Source organism: Erpetoichthys calabaricus, chromosome 6 (assembly GCF_900747795.2).
Source record: "Erpetoichthys calabaricus chromosome 6, fErpCal1.3, whole genome shotgun sequence".
Lineage (NCBI taxonomy): Eukaryota > Metazoa > Chordata > Cladistia > Polypteriformes > Polypteridae > Erpetoichthys > Erpetoichthys calabaricus.
This window is the reverse complement of record NC_041399.2, coordinates 5,213,288-5,238,964: the sequence shown is the minus strand read 5'-3', so window position 1 is coordinate 5,238,964 and position 25,677 is coordinate 5,213,288. Positions and strand designations below refer to the sequence as shown.

The 25,677-nt window shown below is 43.7% G+C and overlaps 1 protein-coding gene across 1 annotated transcript in view; it reads right to left on the bottom strand.

Moving 5' to 3' along the window:
- mmp16b (matrix metallopeptidase 16b (membrane-inserted)) overlaps positions 1-25,677 on the bottom strand; it is a 201,792-nt gene that overhangs the window by 31,734 nt on the left and 144,381 nt on the right. Inside the window, exon 7 of the mRNA XM_051929263.1 lies at positions 4,830-4,968. Coding sequence (XP_051785223.1) covers positions 4,830-4,968 — 139 coding nt within the window. The remainder of the gene's footprint in view (positions 1-4,829; positions 4,969-25,677) is intronic.

The window sequence follows — 25,677 nt, the reverse complement described above, 5'->3', positions numbered from 1 at the left end:
TGTTTTTCTACAATAACACCATTATTTCTTTGCTTACATTCATCTCTGTTGGTGTGTTCTGTGCTAATAAGAAAGTAGTGTTGGTCACTGGCACTCCGGTTCACTCTAAGGATTGGCGGAGTGTATTATAATCATGCCATCCCGGTTGGTAGAAGGGTCTCGAGGAGCGATACAATGAGATTTCACACACACACCACACTCTGCATGACTTGTCAAGATGGCTACACCCCTTCTGACAGCATTGCTCTCTCCCAGATTCCTTGTTGCCGTCCCACCAGAATTTTCATTCCACTGGATGGACCCTCTAAACCAACATCACCCAATTAAAGAAAGAAAAAACAAGCAAAAAGATTGGAATGAAAGTGTCGCCCCCCCTCAGCCCCCTAGCTTCAACTAAACCCCCCCGTGCCAGTTGCCTCCTGAGCGAGACGCCCTCTACACCTTCAGACGCTCGAGATCTTTACAGATCGGGCTGGCCGACAACACAAGAGCGGCCAGGTGATTAATAATTTAAGCTCCACCTCGACGGGGAGCAGACTGTGCCGCTCTTTTTATCCGTGTCCCACCGCCCGTTCCCAGCCTCTCCTGCTGCATCTGCTTCTTTTGTAGATCCCATGGGAGAAGCGCTGAGATTCCCTTCAACATCAAAAGCAACCCTGGGCCGGTAATGAAGTCGGGCTTTATTCATATCTGGAATTATTAGGTGACTGCATTTGGCTTTTAATTAAACATAAAAATCTGAGCATCACGCCTGACCTGACTCACCCGACACAGACGAGAGCGGCCAACAAGAGTGTTCTGTGCTCTGTGGCAGTGCCCACACCTGGCACCTCAATTAATCCATCGCTGACTTTAGTGTAACCCCCCCTCCATCCACTGTCAGGCATGGCAAGCGAGTGGGCAGCAGAAAGCAAGACTGGCAATGCTAACCTGACCACCACTGACAACCGTGCCCTCTTGCCTTGATGCTGTCTGTCCTTTTGCCTCTGTGTCTGCATGTGGAAGACCCTCCTGCCCATGGACAGTCAAAGTCCCCAGGGGAACCTGGACGGGTATCCATCTCTTTTATCTCCCTGCTGTTCTGCTACTAGCAACATCCATCCATCCATCCATTTTCCAAGCCGCTGAATCCGAACACAGGGTCATGGGGGTCTGCTGGAGCCAATCCCAGTCAACACAAGGCACAAGGCAGGAACCAATCCTGGGCAGGGTGCCAACCCACCGCAGGACACACACAAACACACCCACACACCAAGCACACACTAGGGCCAATTTAGAATCGCCAATCCACCTGTGGGAGGAAACACACGCAGACACGGGAAGAACATGCAAACTCCACGCAGGGAGGACCCGGGAAGTGAACCCAGGTCCCCAGGTCTACTAGCAACATTAAGGTAAGTTTCTATCACATCGCAAGTAGGAACATTTCTGATGATCATGGCTTGCCATCCGCCATCACCTCTCTCTGCCTCAACCCTCCACCTCCTTTGTAACCTCTTTCAGGAAAAGGTGGCATCACCAGTCAATTTTTGACACCCCTGCCACCCCGCCAGTCCGCTCCCTTTTGTGCACACCATAATATTCTCCCCTCTTTCTAACGCCAATGTTCTCAGCCTCCTCACTAGTTGTCCCACCATCTACCTACTTGACTCCATCCCCTCACATTATCTCTTCCTCGCTCATGTCTGGAGTTCTCATGTCATCAACACCTCACTCCAAACAGGCTTTAATAAGGAGGATGTGTTTGTGAATTTCCCTTTGGGATTAATAAAGTATCTATCTATCTATCTATCTATCTATCTATCTATCTATCTATCTATCTATCTATCTATCTATCTATCTATCTATCTATCTATCTATCTACTCTATCTATCTATCTATCTATCTGTTATATAGTGCCTTTCATATCTATCTATTAATTATATAGTGTCTTTCATGTCTATCTATTTATCTATCATATAGCACCTTTCCTATCTATCTATCTATCTATCTATCTATCTATCTATCTATCTATCTATCCTATCTATCTATCTATCTATCTATCTATCTATCTATCTATTATATAGCGCCTTTTCACATCGATCTATCTAGTATAACGTTCCTTTCCTATTTATGTATTATAAAGTGCCTTCATTTCCATTACCTTCCTCATCTGTCTATTTTTATAGTGCCTTTTCATATTTGTCAATCTCTCTATTTTTATAGCGCCATTCATATCCATCCCCCTGTCTAATCTGTACAGTGATTTTTTGTAATCAGCGTGAGGTTTTCTACAAACCCCCCCAAGTGCAGTGCCATCCCACATAAGTTGCCGCTCTTCTCCGTGGCTCCATCACTAACGACTTATTATTCTCCGGCACTCATTTCTCCCTCACTCTAAACTCAGACATTTTACATTCGCCTTAGGCGCCAGTTTTCAAAGCAATGCCTGAGGCTGAATTCATGATGGCAAAATGCTTTCCGCCTTGCCCCAAAAGCAGGATGCCTGCCAACGAATGCAGCACCAGGGCCTGATTTTGTTTTTGCTAATTAATAATTCACGTTTCTCGTCTTGGCTGGCGCCTCTCCAGTGCCCATAATTGGCATGTCTGCGGTTTCGCTTGCTCTAAGTAATTGATTGATTGATCCATTTATTGAAGGATTAGTGACATTAGTAGGGCAGTGTGCTAACAGGACTACGTCCTGATGAAAGGGCCACTTCACTAGCCATCCTGCTTCATCTGTCTGTCTAAAATCTCGAGGATTTGTCCCAGCTGGGGACATCTCAACAATGTTTCTCCTTAGGAGGGGCTGTCACCTGGGCAGTCTTGCTTCTCACATCATTCTCGGTAAACTCTTTTGAAAAGCCCATGATGACAGCTATTTGGAAGCTGGAAGAACCGAAATGGCCATCGGTTTAAATCACTAAGGTCACTCATTCTGCTGGCCTGCCCAACTTATAACACACGCTGCATACATCCACCTCGTAAATGCACTTTATGTGAAGCAAAGTCGTGGAGAAGATGCAAGTATAGGGTGCAAGACAGGAACAATCCCTAGACAGGAGCCCAGGCCTTCACGGGGTGAATACACTTACACATACACACGTGGGCCAATTTTCGTGTCACCAGCCCATCAAACATCCATGTCTTATGACCCTACTGTTGATAATTGATTTACTGCTATTATTATGACAGATTATTAATAATATAATCTTAACGGATAATATTAAAACTTTAGAGTGAAGTCTACCCACTTCCTCCACTGTGATGGTATAGTCGGCAGGATTCTTGTTTCATACACTAGACAGAGTTTAGCAACGCCAATCAGCTTCACCTTCTTGTCTTTGGACTGTGGGTAGAAACCAAAGCACCCTGAGCAAACCCAGACGGCCACGGGGAGAACATGCTAAATTCACACAAGGAGGACCCAGGACATGAAAAGACACACAACATGTTGGAATTCAATAGTTCAGTCTGTTGATGAGCGAAGGTGGATGGTGAACCATCTGGTGTATTTCCTGGATGACTGAATATTGCAACACCCCACTTCTGGTACCACTTGTCAAGCTTGGGTCACAAAGTTGCACAGGAGGGTACAGCAGGCTTTCCTAGGAGTAGAATCTTTACTGCTATTCTGACAGTTACAACAACAACACCACTTATTTCTAGAGCACATTTTCATACAAATGCTGGAGCTCAAAGTGCTTTACAGGATGAAGAAAGAGAAAAATGACAAAAAAAAGAAGAATTAAAATTAGGGAACGCTAATTAACACTGAGTAAAAGTGAGGTCTGATGGCTAGGGAGGACAGAATAAACAAAAAAATGAAACTCCAGACAAAAAAAATAAAATCTGCAGGGGTACCAAGGCCACGAGACCACCCAGCCCCCTAACATAAATGACCTCAATCAGTCCTCATTGTATTCAGGGTTCTCATGGAAGAACTTGATGATGCTGGTCATGTGGACTTCTGGCCTTTAATCCATCAATGCAAACAAACACAAGTCTCTTACAGTGAACAGCTGTGAAACGTGACACCTCGGCCTAGATAGATAGATAGATAGATAGATAGATAGATAGATAGATAGATAGATAGATAGATAGATAGATAGATAGATAGATAGATAGATAGATAGATAGATAGATATGAAAGGCATTATATAATAGATAGATAGATAGATAGATAGATAGATAGATAGATAGATAGATAGATAGATAGATAGATAGATAGATAGATAGATAGATAGATATGAAAGGCACTATATGATAGATAGATAGATAGATAGATAGATAGATAGATAGATAGATAGATAGATAGATAGATAGATAGATAGATAGATAGATAGATAGATAGATATATGAAAGGCACTATATGATAGATAGATAGATAGATAGATAGATAGATAGATAGATAGATAGATAGATAGATAGATAGATAGATAGATAGTTGACAGTTTAAGGGCTTGGTTAATTGTAATCTTCTATGTAAACCTAACCGAACGTGACATATTCTGTTATGTGACGTCATGTTAATTTTCATACCCACAATCCTCTATGTACGTGTTTTCCTCTCATACGCTCATATTTGTTCCTACAGTCCCAAAGTCAATTTAAGACACAACACGCGAGGCGAGTCTGACTATCGATCACCTACAATGAGTTAACTCGTAGTTAGCAGTCATCGTGTTAAATAAACAACACTAAACAAAAGTCAGTTCTAGCAGTCCAAAGCTAAGATTCATGACATAACAAATGTGGTGACAATGATGATTCAGAATTACCGGTGTGTCCTTATTTTGGAAGCTTGTGAATGGACTCATCTTTAGGCATCCCTAAGTCTTCACATACCTTTGAAAAATACAAACTTCCCTTCGCTGTTCTCGTACACGGCGTCGATACTGGGTGGCAGGCCTCGCCAGAAATAGGTGATCTGCATGGGGTAGCCGTCCATCACTCGGTTGTTCCTCACCCTCCAGAACCACTGATCCTACAAGAGGAAGAAAACACAGTGAGGACACCGGTCACAATCTTGAGGACAACAACAGCAGCACTGTGCCAGCTTGCATTTATTTCTTCTCCATTGGTGTTGAGGTCTGGAGTTGTGTTGTGTTTTCTGAAGCTCATTGCTGGCTTTCATGAACTTGTTTGATTATTGGTCAGCTTAGTAGTAATACTAAAGAACACTATATGAGAAGAAATTGTTTTTGCCTGGTTAGAGAAATCAATGAGAAGAAAATCAAACTTAAACCACAAACCACCAAGGTTCTGTCGCAGTAATGTCACAGACTTATGTTTCAAATAATTAAGTGACATTTATTACCAAGTCATTTGTGTTAACTTCAATTTGGCACATATTACACAAAGAGAACATCGATACAAACACACAACAATAATCGACATCACCCAGCAGCCCCCTCTTCTTCTTCTTTCAGTTGCTCATCTTCTTCCATATCTTTCTGTCCTTGTCATCTTGCTTTGTCACACCCATCACCTGCATGTCCTCTCTCAGCACATCCATAAACCTTCTCTTAGACCTTCCTTCTTCTCCTCTTATCTGGCAGCTCTATCCTTAGCACCCCTCTCCCAGTATACCCATCATCTCTCTTCTGCACATGTCCAAACCAATGCAATCTCGCCTCTCTGACTTTGTTTCCAAACCGTCCCACCTGAGCTGACCCTCTAATGTCCTCATTTCTAATCCTGTCCATCGTCATCACACCCAATGCACATCTTTAACTCTGTCACCTCCAGCTCTGTCTCCTGTGCCACTGTCTCCAGCCCATATCACCCAGTAGCCCCCATTTGTAGGAAATGTGCATGACGTAAGAAGAAGAAGTGATTGATTTATGTTAATCCATCAGCTAATTAATTATCAGCATTGCCTTTGGCAATGGCAGCAATTAATAATAAAAAAAGAGTAAGCCCACCCAGTGTTATATCTCAGGACGGTTCATCTCTTCATTTGGGTTCAATAACTCTTTTGTTCATTCCTGTCTTAATGAGGTTCTTAGGGGGTGCTGGAGCCCATTCAAGCTAGCATTAGGCACAAGTTAGGAGAAAACCCCAGACAGTCCATCACATGGCGAACACACACACACACACACACACACACACACACACACACACACACACACACACACACACACACACATACAAACCTCCTAATGTTTGTGTGAAATTTCCCCTTCACAAGTTGCCCTCTGTGTCCCCGTGTTCTTGATGAACTCACTGCACTAATTCACTTCAGTCAGGTCTCCTCTTCATCTTCATTTGACTTAAACTGGAAAGGCTCAAGGTGGCGCAGCAGTGGCCTTACAGTAAGGAGACCAGGGTTCATGTCCCAGTCCTCCCAGTGTGGTGTTTGCATGTCGCAGGACACACACAAACACACCCACACACCAAGCACACACTAGGGCCAATTTAGAATCGCCAATCCACCTAACCTGCATGTCTTTGGACTGTGGGAGGAAACCGGAGCGCCTGGAGGAAACCCACGCAGACACGGGGAGAACATGCAAACTCCACGCAGGGAGGACCCGGGAAGCGAACCCAGGTCCCCAGATCACCCAACTGCGAGGCAGCAGCGCTACCCACTGTGCCACCATGCCGCCCTCTTGGTATCATCTCCAAACTTAACTAGCTTGTTCCTTAAATTCCTATCTAAATCATTTATATCTATTAAAAACAGGCACTAGCACTGCCCCCTGCTGGTTCCCCACTCCTAATGTTACCCAATTCTGATGAGGTTCCTCTCACTATCACCCTCTGCTTCCTGTGTCTTAGCCACCCATCTACACACCACACACCCTGAACTGCCATTTCTTTTAGTTTGATGCCCACCCTGTCATGTGGCACCTCATCAAATGCTTTCTGAAAGTCCACATCGATAATATCATCTGCTCCACTTTGTTGTCTCCACACAGAATTCCAATATGTTAGCAGAACATGACCTCCCTCTTCTGACCCCATGCTGACTGTTCATTAAAACTCATGGACTTGCCGTGTGCTGTTTAATCTCTTCTTTAATAACTTCCATTAATCTTCCATTGCTGCCCGTTAAGCTTACTGACCTATAGTTGCTTTTTATATAACATGATGATATTTGCCATTTTCCAGTCCTTCAGAATCTCTCCAGTGCGCAGTGACTTCCTAATAATATGTGTCAAGGTTTATATCTGTACTCACTAGCCTCCTTAAGAACTCGAGTTTAAATATGATCCAGTCCTGATGATTTGTTTGATTTCAGTTTATTTAATCTCAGCAGCTCTTCTCCCTCTACAATTTCCAAATCCCTCAGTACCTCCTTAGTAGTCCCTGTTACCGCTGGAGGTTATCCACTTCCTCAGAGAAATGCAAGTTTAGATCATCCGCTATTTTATTGTCTGTATCTTTTATCCCCCTTTGCTATTTCTGATGCACTTCACCTCCCCCTTGACTGTTCTTTTACTACTAAAATACTGAAAGAATCTCTTAGGGTCATCTTTCGCCTTATCTGTATATTCCTCTCAAACTGTCTTTTCGCCTCCCTGATATCCTTCTTAATGGTCGCCCTCATGTTCTCATATGTTCTATGATTCACATTGCAGTTATTAGTCTTATACGCTTTATTTATGTTGATTATGTTCCTCATTCTTCATTGTTCATTTTATATGCATATTTAAGATGCCTTTGTTGTGTTCCGTGTTTTTTGGTGATCCCTCAAGAGATGGGGCCACCTGGCAATCACCACAAGGAATCACAAGGAACCTCCCTCAGCTCTATAAATCTGGAGTGTCATCCACAGTTCTTGGTGGTTCATTTCAAATGTGCTTGTAGTTATGCAGAGTTTTTGAGTTCTATCTGTGCTTATGTTGAATTACTGGATTTTTGACCAATTTGCTCACTCTTCGCCACTCTTTGGATTTTGTTCACACTGGATTGCCTTGTTGCTTTAGACAACTCCATTTTGTATCTTTGTTCTTTACAGAGCTTCATTGTTATTTGTGAAGAATAAATCTTATGTTATAAAGATTCTGCAAGGCCCTTTTCCTGTCTTGTCGGTGTTTTTGATGGGATTTCCCTCTCTAGTGGTCCTTTTTTGGAAGTTCTTTTGTGATTTATGCGCTTTGGTTCTTCAATTTCCGAACACCCAGGGATGCCAAATTAATGTCAAGTGTGAAGGATCTTAACTTCTGCCCACACAGGGATCTCTGTTTCACCTTCTAGCCATGATGTCATAAATATGAGGAGATCTATACAAGCTACGAGGCTTGTAAATCGGCAAAAGTCGCATTAATTAACTCACACGCACATTCTCTGTTGTGGTCCAGATGTGGTAAATTGCTATTTTTCAATAGATAATCCAGACACAACCGCTGAAATAAACCAAATAAAACAATACACGCACAACATAAGGATGATAGAAGATGTATTTGTTCACTTACAAGTATATATATATATATATATATATATATATATATATATATATATATATATATATATATATATATACACACACACACACATACACATATGCCCTTTGTGGATCTCCAGCTACAAATATGCAAATAGTATCACAGACCTTCCCTTCCAAATATATGTACTGTAAATATATATATATACTATATATATATATATATAATATAAAAAAATCTTGGTTAAAGAGTCGAGATGTGACTTTCTCAGAGAGGTACTTTCACGTCCCCTGAGACAAGACTTTTTGTGCCAAGATATTTAACCACACCGGGGCCGGAAATAAAAGACAGAGTAGAAGACAAACTAGAAAGATGTAAAGAATTCAAAAACGTTGGCGCGATACACATGCAGAGCAGGTTAGAGATAATGGAAGTACGAAAATTTGAAAGTCTCAAAAAAATGATAGTAAAGATCACATTAGCACAAAAAAAATGGAAATTATTACTTGGTGAAATAATGGAAAAGCAAAAAGAGATTAAATATATGGACATTGGTGATATGACAGAAATATGTAGATATTGTTTGGCTTTAAAGATTAAGTTGGAGACTTGTAGATCGTGTAATTTGTATTGCCATCAGGAAAAAGTAATGTTTCTTCTCAATGAAGAGGCCTATCCGCGACAATTAAAAGATTTATAATTTGGTGAAAGTGAAATCCACAAACACTACAGGCAAAATATTTGCATCTACAATAATCTGAACGCGTTCGCATCATTCAATACTCAAAATGTAGATTTACATGATTCAGGACCATATGCTATGAGAATCTGTGGTCCCGCAACAATTAAACCTGCAATAAGTTTAATTTCAAAGAAACCACAATTCAGTCAGTTTTATATTTATGATCACGGAGACACGATGCAACATAGAATTGAAAGAGTTAAATGATTGGACGTAGCAGAAATTCTACAGCCAATAAAGGATACAAATCCATACATCCAAAAGTATCGCACTTGACACAAAATTTATCTGAAAAACACGAACAAAGAAGTTTTCTTGGGTTTCAATATGAATCCGAAAGATCACGCTCGCATATATAATAAACCAACATGTGACGAAATGTCAGTTATAATAGTTTCAAAAGACGGAGATATCAAAGACACGAGCTGATATTTGTGTTTATCAGAAAGCACAGCACGGTTTGTCAAAAGTGGCAGATCCGAGAAATGACGAGTGTGTAGGGGATTGGCGAGCGAAACGAGCAGGGGGCAGAGCACCCTTGTGTGTATGTGTATATATATATATATATATATATATATATATATATATATATACTGTATATATATATATAAATATATATACATACACACAAGGGTGCTCTGCCCCCTGCTCGTTTCGCTCGCCAACATACACATATATGTGTGTGTGTGGGTGGCACGGTGGCACAGAGGGTAGCGCTGCTGCCTTGTAGTTGGGAGACCTGGGGACCTGGGTTCACTTCCCGGGTCCTCTCTGCATGGAGTTTGCATGTTCTCCCCGTGTCTGCGTGGGTTTCCTCCGGGCGCTCCGGTTTCCTCCCACAGTTCAAAGACATGCAGGTTAGGTGGATTGGTGATTCTAAATTGGCCCTAGTGTGTGCTTGGTGTGTGGGTGGGTGTGTTTGTGTGCCCTGCCCGGGATTGGTTCCTGCCTTGTGCCCTGTGTTGGCTGGGATTGGCTCCAGCAGACCCCTGTGCCCCTGTGTTCAGATTCAGCGGGTTGGAAAATGGATGGATGGATGTGTGTGTATATATATATATATATATATATATTTTTTTATTTATTTTGTCACACACGTATGAGTAGGAGGCAGCTGAAGTGCTTCCCGGGAAATCCAGCCAGGAGGCAGTGCCTCAGCTCGGCACACATCACTTCCGGTCCCGGCTCCAAGGACGACATCACTTCCTCCCAACTTCCTATAAAGCCTCACTCCCTTCCTCTGGAACTCAGTTCTGTTTTGGACTCTGACTTGTAACCATTACTTGTTTTGAACAGCCTTACTTTTTTTTGCAGCCAGGAACATATTATACAGGTGGCTGCCCCAAACCTTTGCTAAGCCTGGTATCTCTTCTTGCCACAATATATACACACACACACACACATATATATATATATAAACGAGACTAGACATTACAACCTTAGGAAGCAAGACCTGTGAGACGGTGACTTTTGCACATCACGCCCTACTTACAAACAATCTTAAAAACGTTCTGAGGACATCTAAGCTCGTAGTTGTTGGAATGCTTTTGGCATCCACACTGCATGTGCTCCCAGCTCTTAAAAATGTTATACGTTCTAGATGGCACGTGAACGACTAAGCAAAGAAGAAAGAGTAGTGCGTCAAAAAGAGACCTGAAAGCATTGGAGAGAGAAAAGAAGGCAAAAATGGATGCACAAGAGAACAATAATAATGTATGTGCAAATTCAGAAAATAAGGAAAGTAATAATCAGCCCAGACGTCCCACGAGAGACACTTTAACGTCCTGCAAGACAAAGCAGTGAGAGAAAAGGACAACTGCTGTACAGGCTTTTAAATGATCGACGCACAGCATGACAAGCAGAACACGCAGCTCACTAGCACCAGCAGAAAGACAGCAGCTGATCCGTCCAGATCTCCAAAGCGTGCATTCAGCCACCGCCTTCACAACGCAAGCAGCAGAGACGTGAAGTGGCTGGCGCGTGGCACACTCCGGGATGGAGGGGAGGGAGTGGGCTTGCAAAGCGGGCAATATATATATTCTGTACATACACACATTTCGGTGGCATGGAAAAAGGACATCTGGGCATCATTACTAAGACTGTTAACCCCGGGAACTGGACCAGATTAGCAGTACAAAATGGATGGATGGATGGTTGAATGTATAACAGTGCTTCTTGTTTTGTGTTTTTATTTTTTTGGATTAAACGTTTAGTATTAAAAATCTGTTTTTCTAGGCAAACCTCGTCGAGCGTTGGTTTTGCACCTGATACCGTAGCCCTTGTGATCCTGGCCTGGAAAAAGTGGATTTGAAAAAAAACCAAAAAAAAACAAAAATGAAAGGATGGAAAGATGGATGAATTGGTTTAACACGAAAGAAAAAAAATGATGCTGCGGGTATCTGCTCATCCTGCCAATGGTCACATGACTTGTGCCATTAAGGGCTGGCAGGACTTGAAGCAGTCACTCACCCAGCTACATGAATAATTCACCACTTCTAGTGAAGCACCATCTGGGGGAATGAAGTACCGGCAGGTGGCACCTCTGGGGAACTCCAGGCCGGTGACAGCCAGAGCAGCACGATGAAGCGGAAAATTCTCCATTAACCTTCTGGAGATCTGGGCGGTAAGGCGACAGGTGCAGCAGAAGAGAAGGGAAGAGAAGAAAAGAGAAGGAGGAGAGGAGAGGAGAGTGATGGCACGCCATTAGCAGGATGACAGGGGAGGAGTGAGGGGTGAAATTCACGTACAGTTGGTAAATCAGAACTGCCACTATAGAAAATTGTATTCTTAAAATTGGTCATTTTCACGTACTAGAAAAGTATTATAAGCACATGAGAAAGTAAGCATTGTGTAATACTAAGCATTAAGATGTAAGATTAAAAAGACTTATTATGCCTACTGTCACACACGTGCGAATAGGAGGAAGCTGAGTGGACCGAAAGAAGGAAATTCCATGCCAGGTCAGGGGGTGGCGGGGTGCGCTAAACCTTCCTCTGTTTTTTTCTGCAGACCAAATACGGGAAAACCTGCCTGTTTTCTCTTCAAAGACGTCACGTCTGGTGCCATCTTGAATCATCACTTCCGGTGCCAACATCCAAGATGACCTCACTTCCGGGACACTGGTCTGTAAAGACGCCATTTCTCTCTTAAGAAGGCAGTTCAATTTGAAGACTCGACCTGTGCACTTCAGTGCTAATCTAAACCTTTGCAGCCGGGTATAATATATGGGTGACTGCCCCAAACCTTTTTGTGTGTCCGAGGCTGAATGTATTCACACTACATATTCTTTATTATTTTGTATGAGCCAGAAAACAGCAGTTTTTCATAAGCCAAAGGTCACACGTGTTAGAGAACTGAAGGATGGGCCCCTCGCTTAGAGAAGAGAATGTGAACTCTTTGGCTGTAAATAAAGGTGGCAAGCGCCAGTTAGAAGGCAGTGAGGATAGGCCTTATCAAACAGAAAAGATGGACAGAGCGGGGTCTGACACCCCCTCAGCTAAGAATTACTGGTGAAGTTAATTAGAGGCAGGACTAGAGCAACGGAGTGCTAGAAGTCAGATCTTCTTCTTCTTCTTTCGGTTGCATCCTTTAGGTGTTGCCACAGCGGATCATCTTCTTCCATATCTTCCTGTCCTCGTCATCTTACTCTGTCACACCCACCACCATCATGTCCTCTCTCACCACATCCATAAACCTTCTCTTAAGCCTTCCTCTTCTCCTCTTACCTGGCAGCTCTATCCTTAGCACCCTTCTCTCATTATACCCCTCATCTCTCCTCTGCACATGTCCAAACCAACACAATCTCGCCTTTCTGACTTTGTCTCCCAACCGTCCAACCTGAGCTGACACTCTAATGTCCTCATTTCTAAGGAATGCTAGAAATCAGATGAGGAAGAAAAAGAAAAAGAATTGTAATAAAAGTAAAAGGTGCCCATTGCTGAAGTCTCATTGTGCCACCTTAAGTGAGTCAGTATGTGCCCCCTACAATAAAGCTTAATTCTGCAGCCTGTCCTGAGTCTCTGAGTGCCTTCATTGGGGCTGAGGGTGCCTGTGCCACCACGCCTGCTTCCTGAGTGGCAGCGTAACTCGTCTTATGGGAGCAGCAGGCAGAAACGATGAAGAGTGGAAACTGAGCAGGCTGTTGTAGACCACGTCACAGGAGTAGTGAAAGTCGTGAAAATGTAAAAGTGCTTTTGAAGTTCACCCTTCAAAGGGAGGAGGAAGTGCAGCATTGTCTGTGAATGTAGGCAGTGGTGCAGCTGAGGGGCTTAGTCATGGGTGAAGGCCACGTAAGAGCGTGTCGACTCCAGAAGGGGTATCGTGCTGCCCGCATGTCAGAGGGAGAAGGTGCTGAGATCACCTGCAGATGTAAAATGTGGGTTGGGCGGAGAGAGTGTCCAGGAGAGAGTCACCGGAGTGGGTTTCATGAGCACACGCATGCAGATTCGTTGCCCCGTAATGTAAGAGTTTGATTAGCTGATTGTACGCCGTACCACAAGCGTGTTGATGTGTGAGCCTATAGGTGGGAATAAGTGACGTAATATAATACAAAGTGTTAACATTTCCAATTTCACATATACTAATTTGATTAAAGTATATTTAAACCGGAACTTTCACAGGTCTGGGTGCTAAAAAGAAGGCTCACGGTTCATGCTGGCAGTGATGAAGTGCCTCGTATCTTGTAAGTCGTGTGCTTTCAATCAACATAGCAAATCTATATAGATAGATAGATAGACACTTTATCAATCCCAAGGGGAAATTCAAATACTCCAGCAGCACCTTACTTATACAAAAAACAATACTAAATTAAAGATTGATAATAATGCAGGTAAAAATAGACAATAACTTTATATAATGTTAACGTTTACCCACCCTGGGTGCAATTGAAGAGTCGCATAGTTTATAATAATAATAATAATAATAATAATAATAATTTATAATAATAATAATAGTCGCATAGCTCCTGATGCAGCCCACGATAGCAGTGTTGTCAGCGAACTTTTGCATGTGGCAGGACTCCGAGTTATATTGGAAGTCCGATGGCTGAACAGGACCGGAGAAAGTACAGTCCCCTGAGGAGCTCCTGTGTTGCTGACCACAATGTCAGACCTGCAGTTCCCGAGACGCACATACTGAGGTCTGTCTGTAAGATAGTCCACGATCCATGCCACCAGGTATGAATCAGCTCCCATCTCTGTCAGCTTGACCCTAAGCAGCAGAGGTTGGATTGTGTTGAAGGCGCTAGAGAAGTCTAGAAACATAATTCTTACTGCACCACTGCCTCTGTCCAAGTGAGAGAGGGATCGGTGTAGCATGTAGATGATGGCATCCTCCGCTTCCACCTTCTCCTGATATGCAAACTGCAGAGGGTCAAGGGCGTGGCGGACCTGTGGCCTCAGGTGGTGAAGCAGCAGCCTCTCCATGGTCTTCATCACATGTGACATCAGAGCGACAGGCCGGAAGTCATTCAGCTCACTAGGACATGATACCTTTGGGACTGGGGTGACACAAGATGTTTTCCAAAGCCTCGGGACTCTCCCCTGTTCCAGGCTCAGGTTGAAGATGCGCTGTAGAGGACCCCCCAGCTCCAACGTACAGGCCTTCAGCAGTCGTGGCGATACTCCATCTGGACCCGCTGCTTTGCTGGCACAAAGTCTCCTCAGCTCTCTGCTCACCTGCGCTGCTGTAATTGTGGGTGGGGATGTCTCTCCTATGCTGGTATCAGCAGAAGGATGTGTGGAGGGTGCAATACTCCGAGGTGAGAGTGAGAGTGGGTTAGGGTGGTCAAACCTGTTAAAGAAGTTGTTCATTTGGTTTGCTCTCTTCACATCTCTCTCGATGGTGGTACCCCGCTTCGAGCTGCAGCCAGTGATGATCTTCATCCCATCCCACACTTCCTTCATGCTGTTATTCTGCAACTTCTGCTCCAGCTTTCTCCTGTACTGCTCCTTCGCCGCCCTGAGCTGGACTCGGAGTTCCTTCTGCATGCGCTTGAGCTCATGCTGATCACCGCCTTTAAAAGCTCTTTTCTTCTGGTTCAAAAGGCCCTTGACGTCACTTGTAATCCATGGCTTGTTGTTAGCATAGCAGCGTACAGTTCTTACTGGAACTACAATGTCCATACAGAAGTTGATGTAATCCCTCGCTATATCGCGCTTCGCCTTTCGCGGCTTCACTCCATCGCGGATTTTACATGTAAGCATATTTAAATATATATCGTGGATTTTTCGCTGCTTCGCGGGTTTCTGCGGACAATGGGTCTTTTAATTTCTGGTACATGCTTCCTCAGTTGGTTTGCCCAGTTGATTTCATACAAGGGACGCTATTGGCAGATGGCTGAGAAGCTACCCAGCTTACTTTTCTCTTTCTTTTGCGCTGACTTTCTCTGATCCTGACGTAGGGGGATTGAGCAGGGGGGCTGTTTGCACACCTAGACGATACGGACGCTGGTCTAAAAATGCTGAAAGATTATCTTCACGTTGTGATCTTTTGTGCAGCTGCTTCCTGAAGCGACATGCTGCACGGTGCTTCGCATACTTAAAAGCTTGAAGGGCACGTATTGATTTTTGATTGAAAAACAAACTCTGTCTCTCTTTGTCTGCTCCTGACGGAGGGGGTGTGAGCTGCCGCCTTCAACAGCTTTGTACCGGCGGTGCTTCACATACTTAAAAGAAAAACAGCCCTATTGATTTGTTTGCTTTTCTCTATCTCTGTGACAGTCACTGCTCCTGACAAGCACTCCTTTGAAGAGGAAGATATGTTTGCATTCTTTTAATTGTGAGACGGAACTGTCATCTCTGTCTTGTCATGGAGCACAGTTTAAACTTTTGAAAAAGAGACAAATGTTTGTTTGCAGTGTTTGAATAACGTTCCTGTCTCTCTACAACCTCCTGTGTTTCTGCGCAAATCTGTGACCCAAGCATGACAATATAAAAATAACCATATAAACATATGGTTTCTACTTCGCGGATTTTCTTATTTCGCGGGCTCTGGAACGCATCCCCCGCGATGGAGGAGGGATTACTGTATATATAATTCACTAAGTCCATGGCAAGCAAGACGCATGCAAGACAGCCACGCCCGCCAACTGACAGAGCCCCGCCCACCAACAATTCACTAAACAGCCAATCATGGCGCGAGAGCGAAAGCATTTGCCAAGAATGTGTTCATTAATCAAGAACGAAAGTCTGAGGTTCGAAGAAGATCACATACCGTCATAGTTCCGACCATACACGATGCCGACTGGCGATCCGGTGGCGTTATTCCCATGACCCGCCGGGCAGCCAACCGGGTAACCAAAGTCTTTGAGTTCCGGGGGGAGTATGGTTGCAAAGCTGAAACTGAAAGGAATTGATGGAAGGGCACCACCAGGTGTGGAGCCTGTGGCTTAATTGGACTCAACACGGGAAACTGCACCCGGACCCGAACGTGGCTCACAGGTGCATGCGGCTGAGGTGGTGTGTGGAAAATGAACAGTCAACGTGACTCACAAGTGCATGTGGACTGTACACAGATGAAAGCAATTCAGGTGAGGAGTTGGGGGTGGACAACATGAGCAGGCAGTGCGTACTGAACGATGACTAAGAGATGACTTAAGAAATCGGCAGACTAGAATGGTGGGGGCGGAATGGGAGTCAGACGATCGAACTTGCCTATCTAGAGGGTGTCAATGTCCTAACACTGGTTCTGTAGGTGAACCTGCAGAAGGATTGTTACTGGTTGTACCGACCCGTCGTTGGACGGTTAGGACCCGAAACCTCTCGGACCCGCTTCCCCGTCCTCTCTCCAGAGTTCCATCTTTGCATTCACTTACAGTCGTATCCTCAAACCCACCCCATTTGGACAACTGTGTCTTTCAGGAAGTGTTCACCCATCAATACATAATTATGCGGCGTATGCTACACCGCAGATTGGCTAGTATATCTTATTAAGGATAAGATTGAGCAACACCTGGCAAGGACAGGAGTTATTAGGAACAGTCAGCGTGGGGTCAGAAGAGGGAGGTCGTGTTTTACTAATATGATGGAATTCTATGAGGAGGCAATAAAAGGATATGATCAAAGTGGAGCAGATGAGATTATTGATGTGGACTTTCAGAATTTGATGAGGTGCCACATAAGAGGGTGCGCATCAAATTAAAAGAAGTGGCAGTTCAGGGTGATGTTTTTAGATGGGTGCAGAATTGGCTCAGACACAGGAAGCAGAGAGTGATGAGGGTGTGAGGAACCTCACCAGAATTGGCTGATGTTAAGTGTGGTGACCAGCAGGGGGAAGTGTTAGGGCCGCTGCTATTTTTAATATCTATAAATGATTTAGATAGGAATATAAGGAAGAAGCTGGTTAAATTTGCAGATGATACCACAATAGGTGGTTTAGGAGATAATTTAGAATCCATTATATCATCACAGAAGGACTTGGACAGCAGACAGGCTTGGGCAGATGTGTGGCAGATGAAGTTTAATGTCAGAAAATGTAAAGAATTCCACATAGGAAGTAAAAATGTTAGGTTTGAATACACAATGGGGCTCTGAAAATCGAGAGTCCACCTTATGAGAAGGATTTAGGAGTCATAGAGGACTGTAAGCTGTCGACTTCCCGACAGTGTTCAGAAGCCATTAAGAAGGCCAACAGACTGTCAGGTTATATAGCGCCTTGACGTGTGGAGTACAAGTCCCAGGATATTCTGCTCAAGCTTTATAACACACTGGTGAGGCCTCATCTGGAGTATTGGGTGCAGTTTTGGTCACCAGGCTACAAAAAGGACATAGCAGCACTAGAGAAGGTCCAGAGAAGAGCGACTAGGCTGATTCAGGGCTACAGGGGATGAGTTATGAGGAAAGATTAAAAGAGCTGAGCCTCTACAGTTTAAGTAGAAGAAGATTAAGAGGAAACATGAGTGAAGTGAAATATGAAGGAAATTAGTCCAGTGGATTGAGACTGTTATTTTAAAATGAGTTCATGAAGAACACGGGGACACAGCTGGAAACTTGTGAAGGGTAAATTTCGCACAAACATTTTCTTTACACAAAGAACGATAGACACTTGGAATAAGCGACCAAGTAGTGTGGTAGACAGTAAGACGTTGGGGACTTTCAAAACTCGACTTGATGTTAGTTTAGAAGAAATAAGTGGAGAGGACTGGCGAGCCTCGTTGGGCTGAATGGCCTGTTTTCGTCTCGAGTGTTCTAATGTTTTAATACGAGTCTAATTATCACCTGAGGAGTCGGGCGTCACCGCCTGAGGACCCCTGTTTGCCACATGCAAAAGTTCACTGATGACACTGCTATCGTGGGCTGCATCAGGAGTGGGCAGGAGGAGGAGTATAGGAACCTCATCAAGGACTTTGTTAAATGGTGCGACTCAAACCACCTACACCTGAACACCAGCAAAACCAAGGAGCTGGTGGTGGATTTTAGGAGGACCAGGCCCCTCATGGACCCCGTGATCATCAGAGGTGACTGTGTGCAGAGGGTGCAGACCTATAAATACCTGGGAGTGCAGCTGGATGATAAACTGGACTGGACTGCCAATACCGATGCTCTGTGCAAGAGAGGACAGAGCCGACTATGCTTCCTTTGAAGGTTGGCGTCCTTCAGCACCTGCAATAAGATGCTGCAGATGTTCTATCAGACAGTTGTGGTGAGCGCCCTCTTCTACGCGGTGGTGTGCTGGGGTGGCAGTATTAAGAAGAAAGACGCCTCACGCCTGGACAAACTGGTGAGGAAGGCAGGCTCTATTGTAGGCACGGAGCTGGACAGTCTGAAATCTGTGTCAATCATGGAGAATCCACTGAACAGGATCATCTCCAGACAGAGGAGATTGTTCCTCCATCACACTATGTGACTCTTCAATTCCACCCGTTTGGGGGAAGGGGGGAGGTAAACGTTAACATTATACAAAGTTATTGTCTGTTATACCTGCATTGTTATCACTCTTTAATTTAATATTGTCTTTATCAGTATGCTGCTGCTGGAGTATGGGAATTTCCCCTTGGGATTAATAAAGTATCTATCTATCTATCTATCTATCTATCTATCTATCTATCTATCTATCTATCTATCTATCTATCTATCTATCTATCTATCTATCTATCTATCTATCTATCTATCTATCTATCTATCTATCTATCTATCTATCTATCTACAGGACAAGAAGTGGACAGTCTGGAGTCATGGTGTGAGGACAACAACCTCACCCTCAACACAGTCAAGACGAAGGAGATAATAGTGAACATGAGGAAGGAGAGGAGACCTCACCCGCCACTGTTCATCCGAGGGCTTGAAGTGGAGAGGGTGAGCAGCATTAAATACCTGGGTGTCTACATCAGTGAGGACCTCACTTGGACACTTCACACCACACAGCTGGTCAAGAGGGCTCAACAGTGGCTGTACTTTCTGAGGAGGCTGAGGAAGTTTGGTATGTCGACTAAGATCCTCAGCAACTTTTACAGCTGCATTGTTAAGAGCATCTTGACCAGCTGGCATCACCGTGTGGTACGGCAACACTACTGCTATGGACCACAAACACCTGCTGAGAAGATCACCAGGACTCTACTGCACACTCTGCAGAGCATCGACAATTGCAGAGTCCACAGGAGAACTGCCTTGATCCTCAGGGACACCCCTACATGAACTGTTCACACTTCTACCCTCATGCAGGAGGTACAGACGTATGAAATGCAGGACTTCCAAGCTAAAGAACTCTTTCTTTCCCAAGGCCATTAGACTCCTAAATAACTGACTGGAGTTTATAACTGTGGTCCACCTCATTCTCTCAACCTCACACAACTGTATTGGACTTGTCCATCACACACCTACCTGCACAGTACACTTTATACTTCTATTCTGTTTTTATACTTCATGCTGTCTCTGTTACTTATTATCTATCTGCAACTTATTATTTACCTTTATCTTTATACTGTATGTTGGTTTTGTCATTTGGTGTGGACAGCAAAGATAGAATTTCATTGTACAGGGAAACGTGAAACTGTGAAGATGACAATAAACTTTGAACTTGAACTTCAATTGATTGACTTCTTCATCTTCAAATGTGATGTGACTTTTGTAAGGGGTGCAAACAGAAATCAGACATTTTCTAGAGGTGTGGGGCATAGAACAGGTTAGGGACCCCCAATCTAAAAAGATAGCAGGTTCACATCAGTAAAGCCTGCGGTGGGTTGGCGCCCTGCCCGGGATTTGTTCCTGCCTTGTGCCCTGTGTTGGCTGGGATTGGCTCCAGCAGACCCCCGTGACCCTGTGTTCGGATTCAGTGGGTTGGAAAATGGATGGATGGACATCAGTAAAGTCAACAGAATTTAAAATCAACCTACAGCAGAGTGAGCTTAACATGGGATTGAGGAGTCCAGAGTTTGTGTCCATTAAGTCTGAAAGGTGCGGGTCGTCGTGTTGCCGGCTCTTTCCTCGGGTGTCCATAATTCGGGTGTGCTAATTGATGTCAGTGTCAGGATATCCCATTGAAGCCACACACTCAGGTTTGAATTGTTAAAACAGTTCACTTTCATTAGAAAACATGAAAATCCTCCTAAGGGTTTTCTTTTTTATCGATGCCATACACAGACACCTTTAGGAAGTGGAAGGAAAACAAAACAAAAAAAGACCCAAAGGAAAAGAATCCTTCTTATTGCAAATCTTCAATGAGGGAGCTGCTTCAGATAATGACCTAAAATGAAATTAAACTTGAAAAGAGAAACAAGAAACAAAACCCCTGGATGGTCTGACAGGCCGGGCGGTCCCTACAAGGGGTTTGCACCGGATGGCTGCCTCGCTAATTAAGCGGCTCTCCTTTCCTGAAGCTGCCCTTCATCATCCTTAGGGCATTTCCTCGGACTTCCCTGACTGTCCCGCTGCATTCTAAGATTTCCACCGGTGGGCTTCTTTTTGAGTGGAGTGGGAGTAGCAGAGGATTTCCGGTTTGTGCATAATCTAGAAGGATTATTCAGGGTGCAAGCTTCGTGGTCGAGTGTCAGTTAATAAATCCTTATGTGTTAAGTACATACATACAGTACATAGTAAATCCAGTTTAGAGTCACAGGGGGCGTGAAGCCCACCCTAGCAGGAATCACCCCAGAGGGGGGTCTGCTCCAGGACACCCACTCAACTGGAGGGGCGGGCAGTGCTGCGGTCGAAGGGACCGTCTGTGATGGGTCTGCTTGTTCTCCCTGTGGCTGTGGGATTTGTTTAGGGCAGGGGTGTTGAACTCTGCAGGGCTGTAGCTTTTCATTCTAACCCTTTCCTTAATTGGTCACCAGTTCTCACTGCTAATTCACTTCTTTTCCCTTTGCTTTAATAGCCCCTGTTTTTAAGGATTCAGTCCTCTAAATGTCTGAATGACAGAAATGACACCTGAAGTGAGCCTACACTGGAACTTCAAACCTAGTGCAGTTTCATTCCAACCAGGTTCTCAATGAGAAGCCAATTCTTGCTGTTATTTAATTCCACGGAGTGTTGCTGTTCTCATTCTGCCACAGCTGTTGATTTTTCAGTTTTTCCTAAGGTGACCTGAGAGATCAAACCTTACTGAGACTGTCACCTGTCTTTACTTTCAGGTGTTATGTGATGGGCACGGGTAAGCGGGTAGTGTGGCGGCTACTTTGGTGTCTCGTTACTGTTTGGCTGCTAATTAAGGAAAAACAGACAACTAAGGGGCCTGAGTCAAGTTAATGAAAATTTCAAGGCAAAAGAAGTGAATTAGCAGCAAATTAATGAAGAATGAAAACCTGCAGCATCTGCGGCCCTCCAGGACTGGGAGTTTGGTTTTTTTGGGGGGGGGGGGGGTACTCTAGTCTGGTACTTGCTGGGAGAGGTTCAAGCTTCCCATTTTCAAAAGATAATGGCGCTATATAACACAGAGAGGGATTGATAGAGTGGAAGGCACAATATTACTGACAGATACAAAGGCAGGTATAAATAACACAACATAATGGGTAATTACACCCACCGGCCACTTTATTAGGTACACCTGTACAACCGCTCGTTAATGCAAATTTCTAATCAGCCAATCACAGGGCAGCAACTCAGTACATTTCGGCCTGTAGACATTGACAAGAAGTTCAAACCGGGCATCAGAATGGGGAAGAAAGGGCACTGAAGTGACTTTGAAGGTGGCATTGTTGTAAGTCTGAGTATTTCATTAACTGCTGATCAACTGGGATTTTCACACACAACTGTATCTAAGGTTTACAGAGGATGGTCTGAAAGAGGGAAAATATCCTGTGAGTGGCAGCTCTCTGGGTGAAAATAACAGAGGTCAGAGGAGAATGGCCAGACTGGTTCGTGCTGATAGAAAGGCAACAGTAACACAAACAACCTCTCATTCCAACTGAGATATGCAGAAGAGCAGCTCTGAACACACAACACGTCGAACTATGAAGCAGATGGGGGGCTACAGAAGCAGGAGACCACACCGGGGGCCACTCCTGTCAGCTAAGAACAGGCAACTGAGGCTACAATTCGCATGGGCTCACCAGAATTGGACAACAGAAGATTGGAAAAAACATTGACTGGTCTGACAAGTCTCAATTTCTGCTGTGACATTTGGATGGTGGGGTCAACAACGTGAAAGCAGGGATCCATCCTGCCTTGTATCAATGGTTCAGGCTGATGCTGGTGGTGTAATGGTGTGTCATATATCATCTTGGCACCCTTTGTGCCCCTTAGTACCAACTGAGAATTGTTTAAATGCCACAGCCAACCTGAGTGTTGTTGCTGACCTTGCCCATCCCTTTATGACCACCAACTTCTGATGGTCACTTCCAAGCGCCATGTCACAAAGCTCAGATCGTCTCAAACTGTCTTCTTCACTGGACTCAAATTTGTCATCCACAGTCAGCAGATCTCAATCCAGTCGAGTACCTTTGGGATGTGATGGAATGGGAGATTCACATCATGGATGTGCGGCCAACAGCAACTGTGTGATGCTATCATGTCAATATGGATCAACATCTATGAGGGATGTTTCTAGCATTTTGCTGAATCTGATAGATAGATAGATAGATAGATAGATAGATAGATAGATAGATAGATAGATAGATAGATAGATAGATAGATAGATAGATAGATAGATAGATAGATAGCAGTTTATTTGTCTCAATGGGGGAATTAAGCCACTCAATCTAATTTTGCATTGCTGTGGTGTGGAGCCCATCCTGGCAGTGGCAGGTTTAAGGCAGGAATGAACTCTGCACAAGGTGAACGTCTTTCAGTGTTAATGCCACTTAGCATTATTTATAAGATCATACATCATTTTAAATTATGTTTTTTTTATTCCTTACGTTTTGTGAGGAGAATCCCAGGAGGCAGGGTCACAATGACGTTGGTGCTGAAGCTCTGCCCACAGCCTTTAAATTGCGGTGAGAGTGAAGACCTCAGCAGGGGTTCACTGATGTCTAAAGAGTGCTCCTCTGGTCACTAAATGTTTTTGATTTTCACTTTGATTCTTGTTTGTTGGATTTGTTTGCTGTGTTTTGCCTTTTAAAGCAAACCCTGATTCCTTATTTCTCCCAATTTTGCTTCCTTTTGGAAGTATAAACAGATAGCTCATCATTGTCAAAGATATGTATTTGGATTTGTCTATGAAGCCACAGGTTTAGCAGCTCCTCTCCCACGTGGGTCATTTATCTTTACACGTTTTGAGACATTTACAGGAGTGTTTTCAACATTTGAAGCCAAACCCCTTTTGATGTTTATAGGCCAAAGCCTGGCTGTGGAGTTTAGGGCCAGACTGCTTAGGGTGAGGCCTTTCTAAGAAGGTTACAGAATGTCCTGACGTAGTTTGTAACGCTTTTTGAGCTCTAATACATTTTTGCTATTTTGTGAGCTACTCATCATTCAATCACTTTACTTGTTTACACTTTACTGTAATGTTACAAATCAATAAATCAATCTTTGTTTTATTTATTGCCTATCAGAGCAAAGCCAATCACAGGCCATGCAGACTGCAACACAATCTTAGTGTCAACCAGTGTAAGATTACCAGCATGTTGGCATCACAGATACATAATTTATACCCCAATAGCCCCCTTCCACCCCCCATATGCCTCCTGGATTGACTTGAGGGCAGCTGCCAGTGAACCTGTAACACCAGCCGGGGCCAGCAGTGCCAGGGTCAGTCCTGCTATCTCATTCACCGTTTCTGTCTTTAACAGATGTGGAGCCTTCAGACGTAAGCGTGGGGCCAAACTGTCGAAGAAAACGCAACCGGGAGAGAAACAACAGGGGAACAAATGGAGTGCCGCTTGAATTTCTCCAGATGAAAGTTTCAGAAAATTGCTTCAGCATGAGTTGAATTATTCAAAGGGTCCCTGTGGAGTCTGGTTCTGGACAGAGCCCCCCGTACCAGGGCGACTGTGAAAGCCGCAATCAGGAACCACCCGCTGTGTGTCAAATAATGAAGGACAGAGACTGAGAGACGTGAACAACACGCACACAAACACAGGACGCCGATTTATAGACGTGAGGGGGGCCGGGGGGGGAGGGGGGGGGCCTTAGGGGGATGAATAGTGCTGAACACTGTGCTGCCATGCTGGGAACAAACAGACAGAAAGAAAGGAAAAGGTGCTGTATAACACAGACGGGGAGACTGGAAAGGCACTATATGACAGATAGATAGACATTGTAGATAGGGTGAAAGGCACTATATAATAGATAGATAGATAGATAGATAGATAGATAGATAGATAGATAGATAGATAGATGTGAAAGACACTATATAATTAATAGAATGATGTGAAAGACACTATATAATTAATAGACAGATATGAAAGGCACTATATAATAGATAGATAGATAGATAGATGTGAAAGACACTATATAATTAATAGAATGATGTGAAAGACACTATATAATTAATAGACAGATATGAAAGGCACTATATAATAGATAGATAGATAGATGGATAGATAGATAGATAGACGTGAAAGACACTATATAATTAATAGAATGATGTGAAAGACACTATATAATTAATAGACAGATATGAAAGGCACTATATAATAGATAGATAGATAGATAGATAGATAGATAGATAGATAGATAGATAGATAGATAGATAGACGTGAAAGACACTATATAATTAATAGAATGATGTGAAAGACACTATATAATTAATAGACAGATATGAAAGGCACTATATAATAGATAGATAGATAGATAGATAGATAGATAGATAGATAGATAGATAGATAGATAGATAGACGTGAAAGACACTATATAATTAATAGAATGATGTGAAAGACACTATATAATAGATAGATAGATAGATAGATAGATAGATAGATAGATAGATAGATAGATAGATAGATAGATAGATAGATCCCTATGTGCTCTTCTGACTGACCCTTAAACCCCCAAACCCTTACCCCCACCCCGGACCACCTCATACCTGATTCTCTATTGACTGCCCATTTTCACTGACTCCTGAGTGCGCCCTCTGCCGTTTGTAAATGCTAACTGCAGGGTACCTTGCGCTGGACGTGATTTGACGTTTTCCATTGCCGATGCCGACGCCGTTTTAAAGCTCTCGTCCTCGGCCGCTGCTCCTGATATTC